General features: G+C 43.1%; 1 protein-coding gene across 1 annotated transcript in view; it reads left to right on the plus strand.

Moving 5' to 3' along the window:
- LOC126260141 (dipeptidyl peptidase 1-like) overlaps nt 1–20558 on the plus strand; it is a 63267-nt gene that overhangs the window by 35056 nt on the left and 7653 nt on the right. Inside the window, exons 6-9 of the mRNA XM_049957396.1 lie at nt 2733–2858; nt 5133–5319; nt 13680–13791; nt 18790–18950. Coding sequence (XP_049813353.1) covers nt 2733–2858; nt 5133–5319; nt 13680–13791; nt 18790–18950 — 586 coding nt within the window. The remainder of the gene's footprint in view (nt 1–2732; nt 2859–5132; nt 5320–13679; nt 13792–18789; nt 18951–20558) is intronic.

Raw genomic sequence — 20558 nt, forward strand, 5'->3', positions numbered from 1 at the left:
CGAAGGGGACTGCGGCTGACAATGACAGAGAGGCACAGAGAGATAATGAAATGAGTTGGGCTGAACGAATTAGTGAAAAAGGGCAACTGGGAGTGGATGAGTATGAGAGACTTACAGCGTTGGACTAGAGGATATGAGTGAGTTACACTTAGTGTAACTTGTGACAGTTTTTTTTTTTTTAAAGAAGCGCGAATACGTTCGAATGCCAAAATTTTTGGGAAAATTTTTAAAGGTGCTGAGGAAGGAAGAATGAGGCAGCTTGACCCCCACTATTGAGTCGTAGGCTTTTAAATAAACAGGAACATATTCACATTTTTCGTGCTTCGATAGGAACATTTTTTCGCTGGTTTTGTAGTGAACGAAAAGCCTGTACCCCCAGATTTCAAGAGGAGAAAGTGCCACCTCTTGCATTCGTCCCCCCCCCCCCCCCCCTCGCCCTCCCGGCGCCAGCCGCCAGCCGTGGTGGCCAAGCGGTTCTAGGTGCTTCAATCTGGAACCGCGCAACCGCTACGGTCGCAGGTTCGAATCCTGCCTCGGGCATGGATGTGTATGATGTCCTTAGGTTAGTTAGGTTTAAGTCGTTCTAAGTTCTACGGGACTGATGACCTCAGATGTTAAGTCCCATAGTGCTCAGAGCCGAGCCCCCTCCAGGCCCCCGTCCTGTCGCTGCCATTTCCTTGTGTATGCCTATGGTTAGACATGTTTTGGACTAGTGCGACGAAGTCAACTCGCATTACCGCTTTATGCTGCGCATTTAAAGGTGCTAAATTCTACAGCGATGGCGACGCTGACAAGATGTGTATGCGCCGCATAAATACTGTATAGCTAACAATACTGGCATTCTTCAACTGTAAAATTACCTGCGAATGGCTGCCTGTTTGTCAGTGGAAAAGCCGTTGCAGCAAGTTAACATCTTTGGGGTGAAATCGCGAAATCTCATGAAATAGGCAATATATTATTATCTTACAACAATTTTCATCATGCTTGAGTACAGGATACTTCCGACTGTAATTCAGATTATTGCTAAGTAATTGTGAAACAATATTGACTTTAATATTACTACATATCTTTACATACAGGGTAATTAAGCTGCCCCTACCTATGGGTTTTTTGCAACCCGCATTGCATTCAAATACCACAAGCAAGATTTTCATATTCCCTCCTTCGTTACATAGGAACTATTAGCCCTATAGAAAAAATGAACGGGACCTTTTTGTAGGAAATTTAATGTAGTTAAATTTTGTACGGGGACACCTTTTCGCTGGAGTTTTAGAATTATTCAAGAGAAACATGTTTGAAGGCGGAGCTGAAGAGACGCGCCTCTTATGGTCACTTTTGTGCGTTTTTCATGAATAATTCGAAAACTGCGGCCTCTAGCGGAAATGTATCCCAGTATAAAATTTAACTACATTAAGTTTCCCATGAAAAGGTCTTATTCATTTTTCCCTGTAGGTCTTGCAGTTTGCACGTAACGAAAACTATGAAAATATCGCACGCAGTTTTTGAAGGCGTTGCGGGTTATATAAAACCCATAGGTAGGGGTAGCTGAATCTCGCTATACAGGGTGGTCCATTGATAGTGACCGGGTACAAATATATCACAAAATAAGCATCAAACGAAAAAACTACAAAGAATGAAACTCGTCTAGCTTGAAGGGGGAAACCAGATGGCGCTATGGTTGGCCCGCTAGATGGCGCTGCGTTTTATTAAATAGGAACCCCCATTTTTTATTACATATTTGTGTAGTACGTAAAGAAATATGACTGTTTTAGTTGGACCACTTTTTTCTCTTTGTGATAGATGGCGCTGTAATAGTCACAAACATATGGCACACAATTTTTACGAACAGTTGGTAACAGGTAGGTTTTTTAAATTAAAATACAGAGCGCGGATACGTTTGAACATTTTATTTCGGTTGTTCCAATGTGATACATGTACCTTTGTGAACTTATCATTTCTGAGAACGCATGCTGCCACAGCGTGACTACTTGTAAATACCACATTGATGCAATAAATGCTCAAAATGATGTCCGTCAACCTCAATGCATGTGGCAATACGTGTAACGACATTCCTCTCAACAGCGAGTAGTTCGCCTTCCGTAATGTTCGCACATGCATTGACAATGCGCTGACGCATGTTGTCAGGCGTTATCGGTGGATATCCTTCAACTTACCCCACAGAAAGAAATCCGGGGACGTCAGATCCGGTGAAAGTGCGGGCCATGGTATGGTGCTTCGACGACCAATCCACCTGTCACGGAATATGTTATTCAATACCGCTTCAACCGCACGTGAGCTGTGTGCCGGACATCCCCTGTCTACGCATCTATAAAGACGCCCGCCGCTATTTGCTGTTTGTGTGTTTGGGCTCATCTCAGGAGTTTCTGTAGGTATGGTGTTCACGTAGACAGACTGTTTCACGAGGAAGGTTTTTCTGTACAATTTATACATATTTCGTGTCAGTTAGTTGAACTAAGACGATCTTTGCCGACGAGGTCGTGATTTATGAGAACTCTTCTGACCTGTGATGATTAAATAATTTAAGTAATACTACAATTTGGAGTTAACGTTGTTCTGTCAATTTTAATAAGGTTTCCCGGCCTTATATGCTTGGTACTACCCATACGAAGTCGGCTTCTCTTATGAAAGCAAGATAAGTAGCACTAACACTAGTCGAATGGACGATGCAGTGAACACGAGTGACAGCGGACGGATGTATATTCTTTTTGCAGTATGTGGCTGGCAGAGAGGCCGGAGCCCGCACCTGTGACGGCGGAGCTGAAGCGACGCGCCTCCTACCTGCCCAAGCAGTGGGACTGGAGGAACGTCGACGGAGTCAACTACGTGTCTCCAGTCAGGTGAGCCTCCTCCTGACCAACTGGCGTGTGCAGCTAAGTTGAACGCTACAAAGTCACTAAGAACGGTAAAGAAGGACAGTCAATGATTTAGTTTAACTTCCATTCTTCTTATGTTGACTGGCAATGTGTTAGATGAAAGACTAGTAAAGATCGCATATGATGAATTGTTTATTGGTATCCGATCACTCAGCATGTTTTGAAAATACCCAGGAGATTAAACTGGGTGCCGGACAGCAACTCTCAGTATTGCCATCAATTACAGATCACACTTCGCAGTAGAGTGAAATATTCATTCTGAAAATATAATCCATAAGCCATTTCTCCGCGATCTCTTTCCTGGCAGGAAAGGTCTTCCGTGTAAACAGGAGAGTTACTGTGAATCGCGAGAAGTGTGACGGAGGTACTGGCAGAAGCGCAGCTCTGAGTGTGAGTCCTGAGTCGTGCATGGCTAGCTTAGCCACTAAGGGCATTGCCCCCGAAAGGAAAGTTTCTGGACTTTAATCTCGATCAGGCACAGTTTTAATCTGATTGGAGTCTTCGAAACCTACATTCGACTTCAGAGTGAAAAATTCATTGTAGAGTCACAAAGTTGTACAAATGTTGAAACATCCGCTGTTGACGTATAATATTCTGCAAATCATTATGAAGTGTATGATAGACTTCTTCCCACTGTACCAGTTGTTAGGGCTTCTTCCCGCTCCATTCACGTATAGAGCACAGAAAGGATCACTGTTTGTAAATCTCTCTATGCGCGCTGTAATTAATCTAACCTTGTCCCCACGGTCCCTACTGGAACCATACGTAAGGGATAGTAGTAATCATATCAAGACGGTTCTCAGAACTTTGTAATTAGACTTTTTCGTTATGGTTAGCATCTATCTTCATGCGTCTGCAATCAGTAATTAAGGTTATTTCAAATTCTATTACATGTAGCATTTCAGTGGTCGTTACCTCAGCGTTTCACTTCTGCTTTCGTAGACGCAGGCGTGTTAAATACAGCACTATCTGATACTCTGAGCTAGCAGCGACCATAAATGAGTAAACACCGGTCGATGTCAGTCAGTTCATATCGATTTCAGTCGCTCCCATCAGCTTCTTCAGCGAGGGTCTTCTTAGAGAGAACGTAAAATAGGTGTTAGGCAAATATTATTAAACACAGTAAAAGGTTTGCCGTTGTGCGTACAGGGTATTCATATGCTTCCCCAAAGCAGGCACCTTATAAATTCTATCGTCAAATGGAATTAATCTCCTTTTCTTTCTGTGTGACTACTTTTAACAAACGTCCTGCTATTTATCAGGCACCCGTTTGATTCTGTCGTAAGTTGAAATTGACCTCCTATCTGATTTGCTGCTCTTGACAACGTTATTTCACAGTCCAATATCCAGATTAAAAAAAAAAATGCTATTTAGTAGTAATGCATCTTTACATCATTGTTGGTTCAGGGCTCATAACCTACACACACACACACACACACACACACACACACACACACACACACACATGTCCTTAGGTTAGTTATGTTGAAGTAGTTCTAAGTCTAGGGGACTGATGACCTCAGATGTTAAGTCCCATAGTGCTTAGAACCGTTTTCATTTGACTATTTTTGAACACACACACACACACACACACACAGAGAGAGAGAGAGAGAGAGAGAGAGAGAGAGAGAGAGAGAGAGAAAGAGGCAAAAGTATGGCACTGGAAATTCAGATTTTCATAAATTTTCATAAATTAACGCAAACATAAACAAAAATCAAAGAAACATAGTCTGTATGTTAAATTACGGATACCTCATGATCTGAAACGGTAAGTTTGCTTATCTGTTTTGTAACTTAAAGTTTTCTACACTGTGGGAATACATAAACCAGTTATAATTTAATACTGACTGAGGAATTTTCACCTGGTCAGTACTCCTTGATTATATACCATTTGAGCTTTACTCCATACACTCTTACACAGAACTTAATTGACCTCATGTACTTTCAAATCGTTTTCACAAAAATTCACACACCATCCCTCAGCATTTCTCCGTAAAGTCACTCCTACACTATTTAAACTGTTTCCCGCTGTATCTTCACTGAATTACACGGGCAATGTTTTCTCTTTGCCCTTAGCACTAAAATTTCCACATATTAAATTTACACACATCAGGTACCGTAAATAACAACACAGTACGGCAAGTATGAAAAGAAAAACAGCCTCGCCAAGAAAAATTCTGCCTCAGCCTGACACATTGATGTTGAAGTGTCGCATAGTGGGAGCGTCGTTATTTGCAGGAACCAAGGCAACTGCGGTAGCTGCTTTGCATTCTCCGCGGCAGGCATGCTGGAGGCGCGCATCCGCATCCAGACCAACAACACGCAACAGCCCGTATTCTCGCCGCAGGACGTGGTCAGCTGTAGCCCGCTCGACCAGGGCTGCTCCGGAGGGTTCTCCTACCTCGTTGCTGGCAGATATGGCAAGGTACATTACACTCACAGGTTTCTTACCAGTCCTTAATTGATGAATATTATTGTCACACTGATCCTTGGCTGAACACTAACAATACCGAAAGTTGCAGCGCCCCAGTGTAGTGTTTCCCATTTAGTCAGGGACCAGAATGAATTTTCACTGTGCAGTTGTGTGTGCACTGATTTTAAATTTCCTAGTAGATTAAAACTATGGGCTGCACCGGGGCTTGAACCTGGGACCTTTGCCTTTCACGGGAAAGTGCGAGAGCTACTCTAGCACGATTCACGACTTACCCTGCAAGCACAACTCACGACCCACCCTCACAGCTGTACTTCCATCAGTACCTCTTCTCCGACCTCCTAAATTTCACAAGAGTTCTCCTGATAATCGTGTAAAGCTAGCAGTCCTAGACGAAAGAAATGTCCCGGGTTTGATCTGGCACACATTTTCAATCTGCCAGGAAGTTTCAGACTGAGACCACTACCTCAGATATTCGCCTATACTCCTGTTGTGACAGCAGTCACGAAGGGCTGTATTGCACGCCAGATGTCGGTTTCCTCAAGATGGCTACGTAACCACAAATGACAGTATTAATAAAAATTACCACATTCATTCAAGGCACTATACAGGGTGATTCTTATTAAAGTTTAAAAATCCCAGAAGCGATGCAGAAACACTGAGACGAGTAATTTGTTATAAGAAACTTGTTGCCGCAAATGACGGTAAATACCGCAAAAGCGGACGACAAATGTTGAATATAGAACGTCACCAGATGACGTACTTCACCGCATGTACAGCAGTTTGGCTTATCGATGTTACCCTCGCCGATAGGGGAACAGTGCTACACATTGTTCCACTAGGGTACTCTGTACTCATTCTTGCATTGTGCGATGTGATACAGCAGTGCTGGTGATAATACAGTACTACGATGAAGTGGTGTACATTTACGAAAACAGAATAGTCTAGTGGAGCGATGTCTGACACTGCCCCCTACCAGCGAGAGTAGGATCGGCACGCCCAACCGCTGCACATGTGGCGAGGTACGTCATCTGGTGACGTACATATTCAACATTTGTCATCCACTTCTGGGGTATTTCCCGACATTTGCGACCACATGTGTTTGAAAGCAAACTGCTATGAAACTCGAGGGTAACCACTAACAGAAAAAATGAAATGAGCGTATGGCATCGTTGGCCGGGAGGCCCCATCCGGGGAGGTTCGGCCGCCAAGTGCAAGTCTTACTTCAGTCGACGCCACACTGGGCGACTTGCGCGCCGGTGATGAGGATGAAATGATGATGAGGACAACACAACACTGAGTCCACGAGCAGAGAAAATCTCCATCCCGGCCGGGAATCGAACCCGGGCCCGCTTGGATGGGAGGCGAGCACGTTACCACCCAGCTGAGCAGGTGGACACCACTAATAGAATCTGGGGGTAACTGCTGATCACTTCACCTCACTGGAGTCACAGTTCAGCTTGCTATCGTAGAGACGTGCAATCTCCTAAATACACTTGAGTAAACTGTCGCTTGTCCTACTCTGTTTTCCTAAATGTGACTGGCGTAAAAAAAGAGTGCAGTGATTTTGGAGCTGCATATCTGCGTGGCGCCCTCTGCAAGCCTGACTGTAAACGTGTTACTGTTATGCTGTTGATGTCTACTGGGTAGACAATCTGGCAGACCTGCCCGTAAAGGCAGGGGGACAAGCCTTAGGGTGCAGAATCCACCCTCGCACGCCCCTCTGCCTGGGGAAAAGATGGCGGACCCATATCGATGTCGTGGATAACAGCCTCCATGAGTGGGTGAATGGGATAAGGTCTTGCAGTCGGCAAACATCGACCTGCATCGGGATGGTGTGGAAGACAGCAGCCCTGTCCCTGTTCATCGAAATGTGGCCATGAGGTGTAGAAGACGCCGTCTGTGGATGTTGTGGATCGCCCAGATCGAGATCCAAACGGAGTGGATCTGAAAAAGAAAATCTGAGATGTTTTCCGCATTTTGGACGTAGCTGATTCAGGTGCTTTCTGGTAAAGGCCTGATTGTCAGACATGGAGTGACCCAACAGCTTGGTGATTCGAGATGGCCCCAACATTGCTTGCCCGAGTAAAATAAAAGGCAAATATCCCATGAAGTAGTTTGAACTTGGGTAGACGCCAAGCTGTCTGTGGATCACTATGGCCGACGAGATTTACTGCTTTACAATAGACAGCAGTATCCTTTGGGTGGGCCTTGTAACTCTACCACTGGAATATGAGCATCTGGTTTCTCCACAAACGAAGTTGGTTTAGCCATTGGCTATTGTTGTTTGGTCCGATGACACCTTCTTCCTGTAATAGGTGGAATTGAATGTTTATCTTTCAAGACAAAGGGAATGCTTCGCACTTTGAGCAATTTTGGTACGTCTGAACACTTCAGCGTAATACATGCTGCATAATCTCTGACAAAAGTGGTGTTGCCGTCGAAGGTAGCTGCGAATCTGCTTAAGAGGCACATAAGATATGTATGGGTTGCTACAGCCAGCAGTTGATTGGCTGAGTTGTGCTCTTCCAGTCCCAAATTTGAGAATAGGTCGAGAGCAAGAATGTTACTAGCGCCGTGCGACTTGACGACTAACAGCTTTACTGAGGTTGTTGTATCCTTGCAACGTACATTAGTACAGAACTGACCGCAGACTGATATGCAATCGTTACTGTAACTGGTCAACTGTCTATGAGATGTGGTGAGCCTAACTGTTCATAAGATTATCAATTGAGAATTGTGGATGAAGGACCTGTATTAGTCTGGAAAATGACAAGGATGCAGTTGATTGATACGTCACTACTTGAGATTTTTGTGGACCATGGTAAAACTACGTTTACCTGAAAGTACGACATTCATATACATCTGATGTGCAGGATTAACACGCTTAGGCCTTGTGGCGTTTCTTGCATACACTTGGCCCTTTGAAAATAACAGTCATCATGCTGGTGCATTATAAAATAACTAAGACAATAGCGTAACTTCGTGGGAACTTGTTTTCTTGCTTTACCTAGAGAGCAGCTGGCTTTGTGCGGCCCCTCACGTGACCTAGGGCGGTGTGACCGCTCTCGGCTGCGGCTTTGTGTTCTAGTTTGAAACAGGGTATGATCGAGGGATCCTGCAATGCTACGGACGTCACTGTTTGTTCAAAAGCACAGATGAGTGGTAAAAAACCGTCTAACCTCAATAAATCATTTTTCAGAAATTTGTCGGCTGGATGCAGTAGAATCACGTCCAACGGTAATGAATTCAGGTATGATTGCTTACACTTCTCACTGAGACACTGGAATTTATAAATCGCACGTTAATCAATGTAATTGGGCTAACCACTCACACTAACTTTCTTCGTTTTCTTAATTCAATTGAAGAGAAAAAATATGTATAGCCGCACTGCATGTATTTGGGAATCATAATCTGTTTGCTCTCTTTCAACTGAACGTTTATTAATTCACTAGGCTCTACCTCCGGATTAAGTTTCTGGATAAGAATGTACACATCATCACCAGTATATGCATGGGGAAAGGCTGTTTGTTGCTCTCCACCTGTACTTTCGTGCCAGTGTTGTGTAGTTCCAATCTGTCCACGTAGTTGAGCCATGGCTCCAACTTTTTGTCGAAACTGGGAAACGGCGGAAATGGTATTCTCATCGCTTGGGCTAGGTTAGCTTTCGGGTGGGACAATTTTGCCAAGATAAACTCCTGTGTCCTTTGCGCATTTTGCACTAAGAATATTAATTACATTGCGTTATCGACTTTCAAAGTTACAAAACTGAAACGGAACAGCTTCTGATCAGAACAAATTCAAGGAATTGGTAGGAAGACCAAAATATATCACTGAGAATAGTTCAGAAATATGCTCTGTCTGAAGTAACCACAACTGCAAAGTAAATTGTCACTCAAGTAAATTATCAAACATCCTTGTCACCATTTTTTGTTAGCGCAGTCACATTGCACCCCAAATAAAATTCAATTTCTCCGAGGTCGCTACGCAAGTGCAAATGATAGTATTAAGAAACTTCACCAAGTTTATTCAAGGCACAGTATATAGTTCGAGTCATGTGGGTAGGTTGTGTATAAAATACACGAGTTCACTAAAGATCACTTAGAAGCAAAATCCAAACTGGATTAATTATATGTTGCTTATTCAAAGTCCTGTCCTGGTTAGTAAACTTGCTAGTAGTAGTTTAGTCTATAAATTTTCATAAACCGGAGTAGAAGTCTGGCAGGTTGCTCGAAGGTTACTCGATGACCACTGTCAGGCAGCTTCTGGAAAACAGGTCGTAGAACTCTGAGGTAAATGCTGATCACTGCAGTAACAATTCGACTGACTATCATGGGGCCGTGTAGGCTCTGAAATGTTGTCTGGGCTGAACATCACTCGACCAGCTCTATTTTCTTACACAAGACAAGCTTAGGGAAACATTGCAGCAGCGATGGCGCCTCTTGTCCCGTGTTGCACTTCCCACGAGCCTGACTGCAAACCATGTTGCTGCTGTTGTGCGGTTGACGTCTGCCGGGTAGGCAGCCGGGAAGACCTCACTGTACCGTAGGAGGCTTCAGTCCTAGAATACAACTTCCAACATAACGGAGACACTAGATGAACTAAGATTGGTTAACTTATTTGTATTTAACATGATGAAGCGTAATACGTAGTTACTGTTCAAAATTGTAGTGAACTTCTTCAGTTGTCTCGTTGTAGGGTCCACAGCTGTTGCACACTTATTTAAGCTATGACTTTCTTTGAACCTGGCTCCACGACTGCTGTGAATTTTTTGAATGACTCCATGCTGCTTTCAATTGTTAATTTTCAGTTTATTTTCATAATTTTGTGCAATTATGGCCGTAGATCACTTTCAAGTACCCTGTTTAAAGGGTCATTTATAAAACAATGTGAGATCTTCAGTACATTCTTTCGATAAAGTTGAATCGGTAATGTGAAACAATATAAGTTACGCTGCGTGTAATGAGTTACAAGATATATTTGTTACCAAATTATCTTCTGCGTTGGTAGTATTGTCAGTGCTTCAGAGTGTGTTGCTATAAAGAACTTATGCCAATGGCACCCTGCATATTTACAAAGATCATTAATATTCCACATCTATCTAACGTCGTGTTTATAGGTATAGAAGTAATGTGCGAATGAAATTTAAGAATAGCAGCGTACAATCTATCAGTCACAATAAATTAATAAAATATAGTACTATTTTACATATGCACATTAAAACCACCATCTTAGGATTGTGGTCTCTTCATTAACATCTGTATTGTCTAGTTGTCTAGTGTCACCACGACACCGGTGGTGAGCTCTAGGTGCTGCAGGAAATTGCAGTACAATTGGTGTAAAATTTTCGAGGAATTTCGTACTTCGTAACTCTATCTTTTCATTTAAAACTCTATCGAACCGTTCTCTAAGATGGGTTTTAAGGTTTCCATTTTTCCTTTTCTTTCCTGGCAGAAGACGTGCTGTCATGTATATGTTTGGAAACAAATATGGTCCGTTCACACAGTACACCTCCTGTTCACAAAAGTAATGTGCACTTTTCTCTTGGCCCTCAGTCTTACATTCAGTATTACCCGGTTCTGTCTCGGATTTGTACGTTATCAGTGACACACAACAGTGCACACTGGTTGGCTGAGAAGAGCTGGCCGCTGTGCACCTCGGGCATGGGATCACTAAGAGAGTTTGCGGACTGTTGCAGTGCTCCGTTTTGTACGTTTTGGTGACTGGAATTTACAGGCTTTATCACTGTTGTGAAAAGATTGTCACAGACCCAAAGGTAACTGCAGTAAGAACAAGAATAAATCATAATAACATTGTTACTCTGAAACGAACCGCTGGGGCCACGAGTCCCTGATACCAAAATACTCAGATAATGTCTCTAAACAAGCTCCGAAATTTTGTCGTGAAGTTAGGTCAACCTATAGTAAAGTTTCTATGTTGCACTTATACTGAGGTGACAAAAGTCATGGGATAGCGATATCCACATATACAGATGGTGGCAGTACCGCGTACACAAGGCATGGTGGAGCAGAGCGTTAGCGGAGCTGTCATTTGTACTCTGGTGATTCACGTGAAAAGGTGTTCCACTTAATTACGGCCGCAAGACGGTAATTAACAAACTCTGAACGCGGAGTGGTAGTTGGAGATAGACGTGTGGGACATTCCATTTTGGAAACCGTTAGGGAATTCAATATTCAGAGATTTACAGTTCAAAATGGCTCAAATGGCTCTGAGCGCTATGGGACTTAACATCTGAGGTCATCAGTCCCCTAGAACTTAGAACTACTAAAACCTAAGTAACCTAAGGACATCACACACATCCATGCCCGAGGCAGGATTCGAACCTGCGACCGTAGCGGTCGCGCGGTTCCAGACTGTAGCGCCGAGAACCGCTTGGCCACACCGACCGGCCGAGATTTACAATGTCAAGAATGTACCGAGACTACCAAATTTCGAGCATTATCTCACATCATGGACAACGCAGTGGCTGATGGCCTTCACTTACCAACCGAGAGCAGTGGCGTGAGTGTAGAGTTGTCAGTGCTAACAGACAAGCAACACTTCGTGAAATAACCTCAAAAATCAGTGCGGGACGTACGACGAACGTATCCCTTAGGACAGTGCGACGAAATTTGGCGTTAATGGGCTATGGCAGCAAATGGCAGGTCCGTCCCCGGTAGCAGATTGCTCAGCGCGACAGAATGTCAATCCTCAAGGCCAGGGTTCGATTCCCGGCTGGGTCGGAGATTTTCTCGGCTCAGGAACTGGGTGTTGTGTTGTCGTAATCATCATTTCATCCCCGTGGACAGGCAAGTCGCCGAAGTGGTGGCAAATCGAAAGACTTGCACCCGGTGAAGAGTCTACCCGACGGGAGGCCCTAGTCACACGACATTTACATATTTAGCAAACGACAGGACGACATCGCCTTTAACGCTTGTCCTGGGTTCGTGACCATACCGGTTGGACTCTAGACACTGGAAAACCGTGGCATGGTCAGATGAGCCCAGATTTCAGTTGGTAAGAGCTAATGATGAGGTTCGAATGTGGCGTAGGTGTCACGAAGCCATGGACTCAAGTTGTCACAAGGCACTGTGCAAGCTGGTGGTGGCTCCATAATGGAGTGGGCAGTGTTTACATGGAATGGACTGATCATTGAAAAGAGACGGTTGTGTTCGGTTACTTGGAAACCGTTTTCAGCCATTCATGAACTTCGTGTTCCCAAACAACGATGGAATTTTTATGGATGGAAAGGAAAGGAAATAAGTGGTAAGTTCGTATGGGAGCAAACTGCTGAGGTCATCGGTCCCTAGCGTTACACACTACTTAATCTAACTTAAAATAACTTACACTAAGGACAACACACTCATCCGTGCCCGATGGAGGACTCGAACCTCCGACGGGAGGAGCCGCGCGAACCGTGGCAAGATGCCCTAGAAGGTGCAGCTACCCTACGCGGCTTTTATGGATGACAATGCACCATGTCACGTGCCACAATTGTTCGAGATTGGTTTGAAGAATATTGTGGACAATTCGAGAGAATGATTTGTCCCGCCAAGTCGCCCGACATGGGATATAATCGAGAGGTCGTTTTGTGCACAGATTCTTGCATCGACAACACTTTCGCAATTATTGTCGGCTATAGCCGCAGCATGCCTCAATATTTCTGCAGAGAACTTGCAACGACTTGTGGAGTCCATGCCCCGTCCAGCTGCTGCACTACTTCGGGCAAAACGAGGACTGACACGATATTAAGAGTTATCCCGTGACTTTTGTCACCCCAGTGTGTGTGCTAATATATGTTCTTGAGATAAGAGCTATTGTTGACATTTTGATATCATTTATTACAAAACGGTCAACACATAATTACATATGAAATCGAACAGGAGTTATGTTGATGTTTTGGCATGAACAAAAATATTGGAACTGCCTTACAATACTTTCTGTTCTCCATAAATTAATAGTTTACAGTAGGTGAATTACGTATTTACTGAACATTGTTAGTTACTACCACATAAAAATGTATTTTTGCGCTGGGAATTTAGTCATCCGAGTGATCAAATTGCTGAAACAATCTTTCATCTTAAATTTCGTTACTTAACTTAGCATCCTGCTTCTTTCTTGATCTTATTTGCATATATTGTATTTATAGTTCCTCCACGAGGTCCATGGACCAGGTTTTTAGATCGTGTGTGAAGCAACTGTATGGTGCCACGAAATTTGAAGTTACGGCCTGTCTTTAGGATGTGGGTTGTCTGACAGATTTATCGCCTTTGTATGGCCTAAAATGATGTTGTTTGTGCAGTAAGATTTTAGCTGCCGTAATTACGTTAATATGTTTTTTCTCCTTCTTGCAGGATTACGGTCTCGTGGAGGAGTCGTGCAGCCCATATGTCGGCAGCAACACGGGATGTTCCACTAACGTCACCTGTACGCGTCACTACTCGTCCGCTTACGAATTCATCGGCGGTGAGTAATCATTTTTGTATATACGTAGACTGTACAAGCTACCTTATCGTCTCTGGCGGAAGGTATTTTGTGTGCTTCTGTCTTTCATGAAATGCCTCGTTTTCCTGCATCATTAGCAACGCACTGAATATGTCTCAGGAAACTGCAGGTGCCTGACATGCAGGGGCCGGATGGAACCTGACAAGTAATGCGACTGCTATTCGCTGCATCTTCTCCATCAGATTCCCTCAGAGGCGGGAGGGTGGCGGTGGGGGGGGGGGGGGGCAGCGGGATGCCTGTGTTCACATTTTTCATTCTTTCCCTAAGCCATTTAAGGCAATTGCCGGGAATTTTCCTTTGAAAAGGACAGTGTGCTGATTTTCTTTCAGATCCATCTTCAATCTGGCTTGTGCTTCGACGTTAACTCGTCCTTGGCGTAACTCAGCTGCTCAGAATACAAACAGTGTAATATAACATATTATACAACGCTTAAACTTTGAGAACGAAATTTTAGAGCACGTTCAGCGGGACACAAAATTCTGTGGAAGTGAGTGGACGCGAGAAAAATGAAACAGAAGAGAATTGAAACGTTTGAAAAGTGTTAGAGAAGGACTCTGAAATGTAGTGAGAAAAGATGTGGGTCTCCGCAGAATCGGTTAGGAAAGCAATGACTAGAGCGAAGGATAAGACGAGGAATAACAAAAATGAGAATAGCGAGACACTTAGCAAAATTGGGGTCCACGAAGGAAACGAGGTGAAGAAATTATGCTAGCTTGGAAACAAAGTAGCATGTGATGGACGAACCAAGGAGGACATAGAAGGCAGACTAGCACAGTCAAAGATGGCATTCTTTATAGAGAAATCCACTAATATCAAACACTGACCTTAATTTTAGGAAGCAATTTCTGAAAACGTACTTTCGAAGCACGGCAACGTATAGATGTGAATCATGGAACGTGGAAAAATCAGAAAAGAAAATAACCGAAGTATTTGAGACGTGCTGTAGAAATATGTTGAAAATTAGATGAAATGATAATAAATCGGGATGTTCTCTGGACAATTGGCGAGGAGAGAAACATTTGAAAAACATTAATAGGAAACAGCGGCAGGGTGATACGATAAGTGGTAAGTAATCAATGAATAACTTGCATGGTACTAAAGATCTGTAGGCAGAAACTGGAATATATACAGCGTATAATAGACGGTGTTGCATATAGGTGCTGCTCTGAGATGAAGAGATTGACACAGGGGCGGAAACCACGGCGGGCCGCATCAAAGTACTCGTAAGGGTGAGAGGGACGATGGTGGGGAGCGGTGGTTGCCACATGGGTTTTTATCATCTGCTTGTGACGAGTTCCGGATTAAATCCCTAACATGTCCTCAGTTTCATAATGAACTGTGTGGTGCCATGTGACGCTGTTAATATTCGTCCAACTCGACGGCTCACGTAGTGCTACAGAAGTAGCCTTTGTGCGAGAAAAGCGTTTTCCACTCTCTCCCATTGATTTCGGGCGCTACATTGCGAAAGTACCCAGCCGTTTACAAAAGACACGCACTATTTTGAGGAAAGAGTAAGAAACTCTCTTTCAATCTGCAGGATAGTAATAATGACCATTTAGTACGGGACGCTTCAATACATTTCTATTTTACGACAATATTTTTTACATGAATGAAGATAGAAACTTGCTTAAATTTTGACTTGTGGATCGAAAGTAGAAGTTTATCTTGGCACCAGTTGTAAGTTGCCGTTCACAGTGTTGTTGGTAAGGCCTCTCTGGCTCAAACACATTGTTTCCTCACTACTTCTTTAGCCAGTGTGCTTCGCGTCGAAATGTAGATAACAGAGCAACAAAAGGTGCTTTGTGTTCTTCGTTTACGCAGGTCCGATTCAGTTACAGCTGTGCTGCAGTATTTTGGTCTTGAGTACAGTAGTGCACCCGCTGCAGTTCAAAGCATTTAGCGATGACTCCATCAGCTTCAAGACACTGGTTGTTTGTGAATGGGCAAAACTACAGGTCGCCCCCTCGTGCTCGTACAAGATGTGGAGCGCACTGGAAAGAGTTTTCAGGGCATTAGACAGTAGTCTACTTGTCGTTCCGGTCGAGAATTAACCATTCACCATGTGTCAGCCTGATGTGTTTCGCGGTAACGTAAATTTGTCAGGCCATATAAGCCCCTGATGTTGATAAATAATAAAAGGCTGAGTTTTGGGGATTCATTCTTGGCGTGGAGTATTCCAGTGTTGTATGTGCACGTGTGTAAAAAATATACTCTAGCAATATTACATGGTTGTTTTCAAAATAAAATCTTTGGAGTCCTATTGTGAAATTGCTGAACCGCTTTCCGAGCTGTGTAAGCACCCACTACCTTCCTCTGTCCTGCCCGAGCCTAAGGCATCTAGCTCATTTCTTTCAGCAGGGGTAACTCAACCTTATCGACACAGTCACAAAGACGTAGATGCGGCGTGATGATAGATTAACGACAGAAGGGAATAGCATAACTCTACTGAAATGATAATCGACTACAGACTACTTAAATAGATGTAATTTGAAAAGAAAACACAATTATGGTAACAATGAAACTCACACGAGGTGAAAAGGTGCTGCGTCAACAGTTCCGGAATGCAAGACAGTGATTACAACGCCCAGTCAGTCAAGAAAAACTACACACATAAATGATTAGAGAAAACTTGCAAAAGGAACAAATGAAACATGTAATAGAGGGTGAGCAAAAGAGATACTTTCTAACGATGGTACACGGCAGCAGAACGAAGTAAGTTACCCCATCAGCGACATGGCGACGACAGAGGTCCAGTTAAAGTCTCAAACACGAGTGACCATCATAATTTCTGATGGTTTGATTGTAACAGCTAGCGGACAGCAAGACCATGCAGTGATTCTCCGACAAATCAGTAGCATTAGAGCGACGTCTTCGTGATTATAGCACTCAGTGAAACCACCTTCACATGGCATCTCAAGTGGGACCATATGGTCTGGAGACTGACTGTACCAGCCATGTATGTACGCCTTGATGGCGGAAGAAGAAGGGCTATTGCTGTAAGAGTTATTTAACGACTCGTGTTTCGGAGAAAACGTCCGATGCGCGAAAGGCCCCACTTTTATAGCCAACCCAAGAGCGCTAATTTACACAGTTTTGGGTAGGCTGCAAAGTTAAGTTAGCTAGCTAGCATTGTCCTCCTTTAAAGGTCAGGATCGCTTCTCTAGCACCTCTCTAGTGTATCTATGTCACAGTAGGCACAGAGAAGAGGTCCCTCACAATGGAAAACGCCAGCTTGGCGAAAACTGCCAACTTTCTGATTTAATAGCAATCAGCACCGGTAAAATGTATGAGCAACTAGCTGAGTGTTCGGTATTGCCCGGCTATGTATTTATTCCCATCTTCTGTGAGTCCATGGCCTCCTTCTCATTCTCTATGTCTATTTCTTCGTCCCCCTCTCTTTCCGTTTTTTCTCACCCAATATGTCCACCTCCTGCACCCCCACTCACTATCCATCTTCTCCTGTCCCTCTCTATCCATCTGGTACTCCCCCTTCTGTACTTCCGCTCTTCCTCCCTCTGTCCATCCCCTCTTCCCACCTCTATATCCATTTCCTGCTCTGCTTTCTATTTCCTCCTCTCTCCCCCCTCCCCCCCCCATTACATCTGCTCCTTTGTCCTTTGTCCATGTCCTCCATCCCCCTCTAAACCCGTCTTCTCCCCTCTCTCTCTGTTCATCTTTTCCTCACCCCCGTTCCTGTCCATCTTCCTCTTCCCACACTCTGTCCATTTAATCCTCACCCTCTCTCTCTGTTCACATCCAACCTCACTCTCCATCTACTCCTGCCTCTCTCTCTGTCCTTCTGTCCCTTTTTACCTGTGGCTTTGCCAGTGTACGCACATGTCACATATATTTCACTCATATTTAACACATTTCATATGTATTCGTACATATATTTCACCCATATCTCTAGTGAATTTCACCGTACAGTGACATTTTGATGCGACATTGAGTTGCGTAGACATTTACGGCGTCATATCTCCTGAACTATGTGACTTGCAATGATATAACTTTGCAGATACATCCAGTGGTATATGTGGATATTGTCTACAAAATGTGTTGTGAATATAGAGTTAGTGGTAAAGAAGTAATAAATCAAAGCATCATATATAATACGCCAGTTTTTCATGCATCTCAGTATTTATGACGTCGTTGTACAATGATACATTTTTACAAGTACATTTAGTGTTATATGTGAATACTGTCCGAAACTTACATTGCAAATAGAGTTAGGAGTAAAGAAGCAATACATTGAAAGGTTGTGCCTGATACGGCCGTTTTACTACACGAACAGCGATAGACAACTTACCTTTCAGCACGTTGTGGGGGGTGTCAGCGACAAAAACTCTCCTGAAGGTTCGAACTTAAGTGTAAAGTTTGGTGCAACTCACTAAATGCTCTCAGTCTCAAACACTGGATGAATGTAGTCTGGCTATTTGCACGTCGTGAGCTAGGTTTCCTTTTCATCCCACTCACCCACCCTTTTAAGTGGTAGGTGGTTCTTACATCCACATCGGTTCTTTCCAGACGGTAAGTTGTATGTGTACCAAGTTAGACTACAATGGATCCAGTGGTTTAGGAGGAGATATGGTACGTACATACATAAATACACCTACTTTTATGATATGTGCGAAGACTGTTTGTTTGGTATCTCTTGTCCGCTCTCGCAACACATATACAATCGCAAATAAATTATAATTAATATTAATTACTTTATATAGAAATATTTTTATAGCCTGAAAGGCTCTCTAAGATGTAATCTGTCCAATCCAGATACGACGACAACAGTTTGACACTGCTGGAGTGTGTCGCAACACACTACACATAAGTTAAAAATCACCAGAAGTTACTGTCTTCATTCATATAGTAATTATGCTGTTGTGAAATGATATGAATATTTTTGAAACAGCCTGTATATTGTTCCGGAGAGTTTGGTGAACTGAGCTTGTGTTTCGTTTGCAGGCTACTACGGTGGCTGCAACGAGGTGCTGATGCAGGAGGCGCTGATACAGAACGGACCGCTCTCTGTGGACTTCATGGTCTACAACGACTTCCGGGCCTACACGAGTGGCGTCTATAAGCACGTCGAGTCCACCACCAGGTCTGACTTCAACCCACTCGTGGTGAGTAGTTGACGTTGGCGCCCGTACCCTATTAATGTCGCAATTAACTTTCTTTTTACAAAATATTTATGGGGTAAGGTGGTATCTTCTGTTTATAAAATAACGATTTTCTGCTATCAGTCAAGTCTTTCTTCTTATTTGTCTTTTGCACGAAGCGTTTTTGGGTATGCTTTCCATTTCAAGTGCGTTTTTCGGGTGTGATGTAATTTGTTCGTTATGTTTTCGATGTGTGAGCTGCTGCATTATTCTGTTGCCTTTACTGTAATATACTGGGTGAACACTAATAAAACCGACGAACTAGAGGGACAGATTTCTTTCATTCATCAGCGCCATCTATTGGGCAACGACACATTTCCGATTACATGTTCATATGACCTTTTTCTCTCCATTTCCAGTCAGGAATTCGTACCTGCAGTCTGTCGGTTTTATTAATGTTCACCCTGTATAAACGAAAGCAATATTGTAAGTAATGATCGATCTTGATATAGAGTTCACGGTGAATTTGGAAAAAAAGCTCTTATTTACGATTTTCTTGTAGTCCACTTACAAATAAACTTATACATGCTAATCACATACAATTTACTGTGCACAGTATAGGTTCAGAACAGCGGAAGTACAAAAACAAAAGTCATATAGACATTTTTACATGTAGTCAACAGAGATAACGTTATAGAGAGAATTATATACTATTCTTTCTACACAGGGTATTTTTCTCAATAACCTGGTAGTTTTTATACATAAAAGAAAACGTCCTGACTGCTAGACTCAGCCGGCCGAAGTGGCCGAGTGGTTCTAGGCGCTACAGTCTGGAACCGCGCGACCGCTACGGTCGCAGGTTCGAATCCTGCCTCGGGCATGGATGTGTGTGACGTCCTTAGGTTAGTTAGGTTTAAGTAGTTCTAAGTTCTAGGGGACTGATGATCTCAGAAGTTAAGTCCCATTTTTGCTAGACTCATCATCGCACAGCCCGAACCGCTAAAGACAGAAACTTAAAATTTGAAGAGACATTTGAACTTAAACTATGGGCATCGTTTAACAACAGAGTTTTCGAAATTCCACCCATAAGGTGTTGAAATAGGGATTGAAGGTTTTTTGGAAATATGTTGCTATTACGACAATTTTGAACCTAGAAATACGAAAATTGGTATTTGATTTCTCGGACAGAAATTATAAAAAATACGTTTCAGAATGTTTTAGAAATTCAACCCCAAAGGTGGTGAAATTGAGGGCGATTTTTTTGAAAATAAATCACTATTAAATAACTACTAAGACATTTCTAAAGCTATATCTATGAGAAGTGATCTTTGAATTCTCGGTTAGAAATAAAAAAAAAATACATGCCTCAGAGTTCTGGAAATTCAGCCACTAATGCGGTGAAACAGGGGATGAAAAGATTTATAAAAATGTTTCATTATGAATGCAGAATGGCTTTTTGGACAAAATTACAGTCGAGAAAGACCGTGATTCTCTCGCCTTAAAAAGTAATAACTTTACAAGGTGTGGCAATTTGTGAAGAAAATGAAAGAAACTATTTAACAGTCACCACGACAAATCAGCTTCGTCAGAACTGTACAGAAAAAGAAACGGACATTCAATACATTACTTTTT

This window comes from Schistocerca nitens, chromosome 1, assembly GCF_023898315.1.
Source record: "Schistocerca nitens isolate TAMUIC-IGC-003100 chromosome 1, iqSchNite1.1, whole genome shotgun sequence".
In the NCBI taxonomy this organism is placed as follows: Eukaryota; Metazoa; Arthropoda; class Insecta; order Orthoptera; family Acrididae; genus Schistocerca; species Schistocerca nitens.